At 35.0% G+C, this 10,364-nt stretch overlaps 1 protein-coding gene across 2 annotated transcripts; it reads left to right on the plus strand.

The window, feature by feature from the left end:
• The first annotated feature begins 3,290 nt into the window (after positions 1-3,290).
• Positions 3,291-9,514, plus strand: LOC109241146 (DNA replication licensing factor MCM3 homolog 2). Of its 2 annotated transcripts, none has more exons than XM_019407870.1 (16): positions 3,291-3,483; positions 3,621-3,739; positions 4,035-4,243; positions 5,614-5,744; positions 5,830-6,068; positions 6,156-6,392; positions 6,595-6,749; positions 6,820-7,028; positions 7,116-7,278; positions 7,364-7,557; positions 7,768-7,827; positions 7,913-8,005; positions 8,181-8,401; positions 8,732-8,794; positions 8,891-9,032; positions 9,214-9,514. In XM_019407870.1, the coding sequence occupies exons 1-16, from the start codon at positions 3,418-3,420 to the stop codon at positions 9,274-9,276; spliced, it is 2,364 nt and encodes a 787-aa protein (XP_019263415.1). In that variant the 5' UTR covers positions 3,291-3,417; the 3' UTR covers positions 9,277-9,514. The 2 variants fall into 2 exon arrangements, with proteins under 2 accessions (XP_019263415.1, XP_019263416.1); XM_019407871.1 differs by having other exon boundaries at positions 8,738-8,794.
• The last annotated feature ends 850 nt before the right edge of the window (positions 9,515-10,364 follow it).

The following is a 10,364-nucleotide window of genomic DNA, read 5'->3' on the forward strand; positions in this document are numbered from 1 at the left end:
AGATACATATGCGCACAAATTGCACTTAGGATGTGGTACTTCATGACCATGAATTCTATATACTTTAAGCAGTTTAAATCCTTGAGGGACTGTTAAGTCATATAAGCCAAATAAATAGACTTTAGATGCATATCAAGTTTTCATGTCATGCTAGACATATAAGATAGATAAAGGTGATATGGCACACACCGTTGACTTTCTACTTTGAAGTGTTTGAATTGTAGGTCCAAAACTATATGTCTTTCATATGGAATCAATTCTACTTGAATTGTTTCTCCAGACTTAAAATCCTCACATATATATTTAGAGTTATCGTAGATGTAGTCGAGAAACATTTATATCAGTTTCGACCTCATTTTATTTTTCCATAAAGACATAACATAGAGATCTCTTCATTCATATTTTGAGATACCTGAACCTCTCCTGAAATTTTATGAAGTATTATGTCATGTGATCTTCTAAATCACTTGCCTCATTTATTATGATCATTTTGATCATTTGCTCATCTTCTTTATCAAGAAGTTTTATTTGAAACCGATTTGTCTATATGCTTTAAGCGTACCATAGACTTTGTCCTTCTAGGATTTAATAGGAGCATTTGCAACGGGAATATAGTTACCTTCTTTGGTTCAGCAAATGCGTATGGCATGTTTTGCAACATATTGCAAATGAATTATCTTTTTATGAACTTCAAGTTCATATTATCTTATTCGAGGATCTATATGTACAAATGATAATTTATTCCACGTAACTTTTTTCTCAATTGTTTATCATGTCTCCCCCTCATGTTAGAAAAACTAACTTATTTCCTCAACTTTGAGAACCCATCTTTGTGCGTTATGGTGTTAATCAAAATATACATTGCACATCAATAATGATAAGATGGAATTATTTGGTTCGTGACCCTGAACCACTTGTGAGAGGAGGAAATAATATACTTTCGTATATAACGTATATCAAGGCGTTCCGCTAATCTTCCTATAAATTCCATTCCTAAAAAATCCGGCAATCGTAGACTGCTTTGGTTTATCTAGTCTCGATAAATGAAAGGCACCCGCTCTTATTCCACACAGTCAAAGATTGATATATATATATATATATATATATATATATATATATATATATATATATATATATATATATATATATATATATATATATATATATATAAAACTTTGTTCTCATAAGCACTGGTTTAGCTATTAAGTGGAGGCACTGATTAAATCATTTTGCTAAACCAACAGTGATGCAAACCAACTTATCAAGAAGAACTATCTTGAATAAAAAATCTGGAAATTATGCTCTATATTAAATTATTGAGCAAGTTATCTCGCAAACACCAGGTTGCGGGTCAATGCATATGTAACCATCTCATTGATGCATCTTATGTGGCATACATGGCAGGTGAATGGGCCCATATTCACCTTTGATATTTCTAGCATTCATGGGATTCAATTCCAATTTAATTGGTCAATTAATTAATGAGAACAAGCAACATAAGGGAATTCGTAAAGAATTTTCTAGTTCTTTAATATTTACCCATGTGAATTATCTTTTATTTTGCACATCATATTTAAATTAATATGGCTAAACTAGTTATGCAACTGGATAAATTATCAATATTGATAAAGTTCAGACTTACACCATGACGTGTGCAATTATCAATAAAATCAAAGTTTATTATGTTATGAGTTTTTATATCAATAAACATCCACTTTATTGTTGTATTCGTTTATTTGTGTAGTACAAACTAGAGAAAAAAACAGGTAACTTTTCACATACATATTACCCTGCTACAAGTTGTAGTAATAGAAGATATTAAATCTTTCTTTTGTTTAGTCTCAATATAACCAACCGCTTTAACGAATACTTTAGAAACCCAATTAAGTTTCTTTGAGACTTACTGCAACACGGTTGCTTATTGATAATAAATTTTATTCATCCAAAAGAGTAATAATTGGCTCTTCAGAGCTCTCAATTAATTTTGGTACTACCACATATCCATCAACATCCATATGGTGAATATCTCTTTTAAAGAGAAAGTTATACCATTATAGTCATGGTCAAATTTATATGCAAGATCTGTTTCTTGTATTACTGTTATTCTTTGATAATCACATTACCAAAATATTTTGGCGTACAATAGGTACGTGACCAATGACCATTCATGCCAAATTAATTACATTGTTTTCTTATATCATCTCAAACCTCCTTTTAGAGGTGAGTGTGGTATATTCACTATCACAGTAGCACATTCATATTATTCCAAGAATGAATATGTATTCATAAATAAGATGTTTTCACATTCACATCATGAATGGACCATAGTCATCTGTATGTGCTTTACGAAATCTTATGTCAAATCGATGACAAACATTAACTTCATAGAGTGAAAGTTTATTTTGAGAATCTTTATTATTCCCATTATCACAACGATGACAATTATAATTTCGTCTATTGCCACGTCCACATCCATTGATACCTTCACGGTAATAATTTTGTCTTCTTTCAGACTTATCACATATTGCTGTCACATTCTCTTAAGGGAATGAGAATAGAGCAAATTCAATGGGACGTGTTTTCACTTCTTCTGTTCATAATCATACATGAATTTGATCATGGCAAGACATAGAAATTTTACCACTTCGAGTGGTTATAATTTCTTACAAACTCTATTAGCGTTACAATCAAATTTTATTGTCTTTGCTTGTATTTAAAATCAAATTATAGAATGTCAAGAATTTAAAAGAGAAAATAAAGTAAAATACTTACCTTAAATCCAGAATTTAATCATGAAGGAAGTTCATGGAACAATTGACAATCATTATGCTCAATCCCAAAGCTTCTACTCAATTGGTTAGAATCTCGTGCTGATAACGTGTTATGAAACAATAAAAGAAGAAGAAGGGTATTGTAGAGAAAAGTAGGGAGATGGAATTCTTATTGATTTGGGATGAATTATAATGGAATAAGACTCCTCTATTTATAGGGAAAAAGTGACTTAGCCACCAAGTAACAAGCTTTAAAATCTCTCTAAAATATATATATTCACCTTAAATAGAATTCTATTTATAACGATCACAAATTTTTAAATTTTGATGTTATCATAAACTACTTAGAGATACAAAAGAATCAAAATTAATAACATCTTTTTTCTGGACGGATAAAGTACGAAAAAGAAAATTAAGAACAAGAAACAAAAGGCGGATAGAGTGACGTGTCTCCCTCCTCGTGTCGAAATGCCCTCCTGCTTCCCGCCAACCTCAACCCTTCATTTCCCGCCAAATTCCGAACCCTAACTCCAAAATAAGACGCAAACCCCCCCAAATCTCAACTTTCACAACTCTCTCTCTTTCTCTTCCTCCCTCCCCCCCCCCCTCTCTTCGCGCACACAGTTTCAGTCTCTCTCAGTCAGCCATGGATCTAAGTGATGAAGTCAGGGCTTCGCACAAGCGAACTTTCCTCAAATTCTTTGAACAAACTGTAAGATTTTCTTCAGAATCTATTTTATTTATTTTTCCACATTATTTCTGTTTGATATAGTTTGTGTAAATTGACGGACTGTGAGTTGTATTCAATTTTTTTCGTTATATTTGCGATTGCTGATTCACTTTTTGCAGGAGCTGGACACGGAGCTGAAGAAGGATTTTGACTCAATGATCAACAATAATAGGCGTCGTGTCATTTTGGACCTCTCTGATTTCTACAATGACAGAGAAGGCTCTGATTTGGCTCGCAGGTTTCCTCTTTTTCATGAATTTTAGTGATGTGATTTGGCTCGTATAATTTGAAGAAAAAAATAAATATTAAATACTGATTTTTGGTTGGCGTTTTGAAAATGAACTACGACCTAGGCTTGATGTTTTGGTTTTTCCAGTTTTTAGCTTGCAGGATCAATTTGAGGGCAAAAAATGCTGGAAAAGAACAAGATTTTCAATGATTTTTTTGTTTGTTTGAGTATTTGAAGTACTAGCTAGGGTTGTTGACATTAGTTTCCAGTTTGTCAATTTTTTTCTTTTTCTTGAATTGTGTAGGCTTCTTCAGAATCCAAGTGAATATATGCAACCATTGGTTGATTCTTTAACGGATATGATGCGGACCCATAATCCCAAGTACCTTAAAGAAGGAGAGCAAGTGTTGGTTGGGTTTACTGGTCCATTTGTTTCGAGGAGAGTGACCCCAAGAGAGCTTTTGTCCCGTTTCATTGGTTCCATGGTCTGCGTTGAAGGAATTGTTACCAAGTGTATGACTTTCCAATCTGCTTATAGTGCTCATTTCTAGCTCATATATGTTTTGACTTTGTGGTGTTATGCCAGTGTAAACTGTAGATTTTGAATTATTCATATGTACTATGATATCAACAATTTTTCCAATGAAGTAGTTTGTTTTTAATTGATGTTGTTAATGAATCAGTAGGAAGGACTAATAATTTCTGAGTCATTTGGTATTGCAAGTTTTGATAATTTAGGTTCTGTGGTGAAAACATTGATGAATACTTTTCAAAGAAAGTGCTTTTATAATGGTAAAAACAATGAAAAGAGAGAACTATTTAATTGGTGTGCTAGTTGTTTTACATTATGCCACAAAGGCTTGGGTATGATGATACAGCTGATATGTGTTTGACAGCTGTATGTTGGTAGTGATTTTCCATTTGGAATGACCATTAGAACATATCCATGTCCATCCGACAGGGGAAGACATTATATGTCTAGTGATTGGATTTAAGGTGATTTACTAGTTGCTCCCTTGTAGGGGGTCATGCTATAGCAGTATCAGTTGCTAGTGAACGGACTAGAACACTCAACTTTCTAGGACTATAGTTCTATTATAAGAGGGTTCAACTTATTAAGCAAGAGCTATAATTGAGTCCTAAGTAGCTGTACTGGACAAGAGATATCCATTTTATCCATTTCTACTGGTGATTACTGAGTTCCTTATTTTCAGAAAAATGCACCATATTCTTAGAAGCATTTTGGATCTCTATTAGTTTCAGTAACTAGTGTGCAATTTGCTGGTTGAAACTGGAAAAAGATTGGCTACCTGTCTTCTAGTGAGACAAGAAACAAAAGTTGCTTATGGACTGTCACTTTTGGTAGAGATTTCTTTTGATCCACAATGCTTTTCATGCTTTATGCTCCAATTTCTCGAATAATGGATATCAAGTTGTTATTTGAATGTGTTGTCTTCTGTTGCTCTGTTTCCTTATTAGCATCAATTTTCCTCTTGATTTTTCCTGCTTATATCTGCAATCTGAAGTATGCATGAATATAAAACACATGTATTTTTCATTATTTCTTGTTGTTTATAACTGAAGTGTATCACTATCTTTTATCACTCTCTTTCATTATCAGAATCATATCTATTCTGCATTCGCTTTTCCATCTTATATTTGCAATGAAACATTTACATGTATTACTAAAAGGGGAGACACAAGTTACATCACAGATATCACCTGTCATCAACGAAATTATTGAGTTATAAACATTGTCTGTAGTTTGTTGAGTTATAAATTGCTTTCTTGTTTTATATCGAGTCCTTAGCTTTGAGGCTACTTACTAATCGACTATTTTAGTTAACTTTATTGATGAAAACTGCTACTTTCAACGTCTATAGGTTCTCTTGTGAGGCCAAAGGTAGTAAAGAGTGTCCACTTTTGCCCGACAACTGAGAAATTCATGGCCCGTGAATACAGAGATATCACGTCAAATGTTGGTCTGCCAACTGGTTCCGTGTACCCGACACGGGTAATAATAAATTGATTTACTGTGTAATTTTGTTTTTGTGTTTTATTTAGCAAAAAGAAATTTTACAAGAATGATTATGTTGCAGGATGATAATGGAAATTTGCTAGTTACAGAATATGGGCTATGCACATATAAAGATCACCAAACTTTATCAATGCAAGAGGTTCCTGAAAATTCTGCTCCTGGTCAACTTCCTCGAACAGTGGATATAGTTGTGGAGGATGATCTTGTTGATTCATGCAAGCCTGGAGACCGTGTAGCAGTTGTTGGGGTATACAAAGCTCTTCCTAGTAAAAGCCAAGGAAGCATGAACGGGGTATTCAGGTTGTGTGTTTAAAGTAAAATACTACCCTTTGAGAAGTTAACCACTGTTTTCTGTATTTAATCCTCTCCACCGATTTTGTTGTGCAGAACAATCCTCATAGCTAACAATGTGTCTCTCCTTAACAAGTCAGCAAATGCGCCAAACTACACGGAGAAAGTCCTGAAAGATATCAAGAATATATGTGGTAGAGATGATACTTTTGACCTACTTGCTAATTCACTGGCTCCGTCAATTTATGGGCATTTGTGGATAAAGAAAGCAGTAGTTCTGCTCATGCTCGGTGGGATTGAAAAGAACTTGAAAAATGGAACTCATTTAAGAGGGTAAGATGAGCTCTTTGGCCTTATGTTAGCGTCCTTTTACTGTCCTTAGCACCATTGCTAGCATTACTGCTTGACCATGTGAATCCAGCCTTTTTTCTTTTCAGTTGCTTCAGACAACTAGTAGAACTTTTTGGTGTACAGTAACTTCTCCATATGAGATTGATTCTTGAGTCCTCACAGCAACCATTTTTACTGTATTTAGTGATATAAACATGATGATGGTTGGTGATCCATCTGTTGCCAAGTCTCAGCTGCTGAGAGCAATTATGAATATTGCTCCATTAGCAATATCAACTACTGGTCGTGGTTCTTCTGGAGTTGGTTTGACAGCTGCAGTTACTTCTGATCAAGAAACAGGTAAAACTTTTTCAAAAGCAGGATTTGCGTTGTATGTAGAGTAAACTGACAAATATGTGCTTGGAAACAGGAGAAAGAAGGCTAGAAGCTGGTGCCATGGTACTTGCTGACAGAGGTGTTGTTTGCATTGATGAGTTTGATAAAATGAATGATCAAGATCGAGTTGCTATACATGAAGTTATGGAACAGCAGACTGTAACAATTGCTAAAGCAGGAATCCATGCATCATTGAATGCTCGATGCAGTGTAGTTGCAGCTGCAAATCCCATATATGGTTCTGTAAGTTGTTCAAAACACGTCCACCTATGTGTAATATCCTTAAGATACGTGTCATTAACTTTTCTATACCATCTTGGTTCTTGACAGTATGACCGATCATTAACTCCAACAAAGAACATCGGACTCCCAGACTCTCTGCTCTCTCGTTTTGATTTGTTGTTTATTGTTCTGGATCAAATGGATCCTGAGGTTGATCGTCTAATTTCTGAGCATGTTTTGCGCATGCATCAGTATCGTACAATAGATGGAGGTAGGTTTGCAGTGAAATTTGAAAATCTCCATGTGTTGCCTTCTCTTTTTTGCTTATGAATGAAGCAAACTATTTCACCTTTTAGGTAGCTCGACATTAGATGACAATTCTAGATATGAAGAGCAAAATGACAAGGACGAAATGCCTGTCTATGTTAAGCATAATCGGACGCTACATGGTAATTCAAATCGGCGTAAAAAGGATACGCTGACCATCCAGTTTCTTAAGACATACATTCATTATGCAAAAAACAGGATCCACCCTGAACTGACTGATGAGGTAATTTAGCTTGATTTATGCAATTTGATGATACCACCATTGCTTTCCCCTGCAAAATCAACTTTTTCTTTATTCCTTTGGAATTTAAAATTTGTATCCCTCTTTAAGAATAAGGCTTTAAATAAACCTTAGACATATCGTAGTTTCATCTCACATGAACCTTGATTGATGTACTGCTCCCATTCTGATATTTATAATAACCATTTGTAGGCATCTGATCACATAGCTACTGCTTATGCAGAGCTTAGGAGTGCCAGTACAAATGCTAAGGTTTGTGTTTGATGTCTGAATATCCAGATAACTATCTTGTTACGGTTTTTGTGTGATGTAATTGATTTGCCTGAATTTCTAATAGACTGGGGGAGGAACACTTCCAATTACTGCGAGAACTTTGGAAACAATTATTCGGCTCTCAACCGCCCATGCCAAGCTGAAGTTGAGAAGACAGGTGTGGATCTTCTTTGATTATAATTCCTATGGTAGGACTATGAACTAAACTGCATATAACTTCTTAGGACTGTAGTTTCACTGAGTATGTTCTGCTTTCTCATTCTTGGTGTGGTTATCTTCAATGAATGGATTTTCTTTTGCTACAAAATTTCTTTCAATTCCTTTTCTGGCAGGTTTTGAAGTCTGATGTTGACGCTGCTCTTCAAGTTCTACATTTTGCCATATATCATCAAGAACTCACTGAGATGGAGGAACGTGAGCAAGAAAGAGAAAAGGAATTGGAGAAAAAGTGCAGAGCTGACCATGGTGCTGGTAATAATGGTTCAGCTCGTAAACGGAGAGCTGAGCATGATGCTGGTACTGAATCAGCTGATCATGAAGCCGACGGAGTCGGGTGAGTTACTGAATGAATATCCTTGCTTCAGCTACTATCACCATTTTTGAGTCTTAGGGGTATCTTGTTTATCTGCTACAGGCATGCTAGTTTTTCGGTAAGTGGTTTTCTAATAACTGATAAGTTGTCATCATGTAAACAATAGTAGGTGATTGCAAGTTTGCAACTTCCTCACATTTCATTCCTTTGATGATCTATCTATATGGTTTATTCACATTTCATTCCTTTGATGATCTATCTATATGGTGTTATCTTGTTTAATCTATTACGATATTTATCCTTCTAATGTCTAAGTTTCTAAAAATTTCTGTTGCATTCTTCTTGGAAAAGTGGCAGTGAAGCAATGGAAACCGATGATCCTTCGGCAGCTGAAATCAGCATATCTCCTGAGAGGTCTGAGCGATTAACTAATTAATCATTGAATGCATTTTCTTATACTCCATGATTGATGTCGATTATGGAATCTAACATCTCTGAACTTGCTTGCAGATTGCAAGCATTCAGTGCAGTGCTTGGTAGGCACAGGAGCTCACAACATGTCGAACAAATTTCAGTTGCTGATGTAGAGAGTGTTGTCAACAATGGGGCGCCTGTACCTTACTCAAAGGTGGAGATAGAGAAACTATTACAGGTATGCGAGTTTTTTAATTACAATGTCTTTGATATCCAAGTTTCAAACGTATGTGAAGATTACCTATTTTTTCATAAGTAGGCAACACTGGAATGTCTATTTTAGTTTTGATATATTGCACTTGGATAACTTAGTTTTTGAAGGTTAAATAACTAATAGTGGAAAGTGCTCTAATGTGCAGATGATGCAAGAGAAAGGCCAATTGTGGATACATAGTGACACCAATGTTGTTTACTTCATGTAAAGCAGTCTAATTGGAGCTCCAAGTGCCGTTGTCTCCTTTCTGATTGATGGTTCAAGCCTAACTATATGGGGAATGTGTTCGGTTGTTATACCAAAACTTTTCTTATGTCTTTTGCTATTGTGGTACTCCTCTCTTTATCCCCACTTTGACATTCAGACGTAGATCTGATGAAGCATTTGAATCTTATAACCATGCTCAATTTGTTATGACCACAATTATTACTTAGCTTTAACCAGAAGTTGTTTCCTCAACTGAAAAGTTGCATATCACGTGAGTGTCTATATACCTCGTTAGTAGGCATTGCCTCATCTAGGCCTAAATCCACATGATAAGCCTGCATTAACTTTTCTAATAAATAATCCTTGTTTTTTCATGAAGTCTGACAGTTAAGCCTCTAATCAAGAAGGTTAAAAGAAACCTCAAGCAACGACAAATAAAAGCAGAAAACATTGGAGAAAATGAAGACAACTTGTGCAACGTTTATCACTTGAGTTATTCTTTAAAAGCATGACCGGCTTTCACTTGTTCCACACAAGCGTGCATTAAAGTTTTTCCATAATAATCGTGCAAAGAAGTTGGTCAATTCCAAATATTACAAGGTTCACTTTGTATATGTCTGTGATCACACGTTCAGTCACACGAAACTCCAAACGCATGTTCTTATTATCCCTAGCTTGGTCACAAGGATGAGTGTTACCAGTTTTTAAATGAAATTTTAATTCTGGTATAAGCAATTTCAGGATTATTTACCACACTACAATATTTTTCTTATGCTATACCCCCCCCCCCCCCCCCCAAAATCCTTTAAAAACTCATGTCAAAACTGAAATAAAAGTTTATATAAGTTTATTTGGTGTATAATCAAACACAATTTTTTATATTATATCCTCGTATGTTATTTTAGTCCAATGATCAAACATCTACCAATAAAAAAATATACTCGCTAAACCCGCCTAAACTATATGATCTTTGTCAGTTTCCTACCTAAACTATCGAGTGTCCCCGAAAATCCCCTGAACTATATCCCCCTTCATAATAAAAATCCCCCGTCAAAAGGGGCCCACCTGACAGCTTGAATAACGGCTAAT

Source organism: Nicotiana attenuata, unplaced genomic scaffold, assembly GCF_001879085.1.
Source record: "Nicotiana attenuata strain UT unplaced genomic scaffold, NIATTr2, whole genome shotgun sequence".
Classification (NCBI taxonomy): domain Eukaryota; kingdom Viridiplantae; phylum Streptophyta; class Magnoliopsida; order Solanales; family Solanaceae; genus Nicotiana; species Nicotiana attenuata.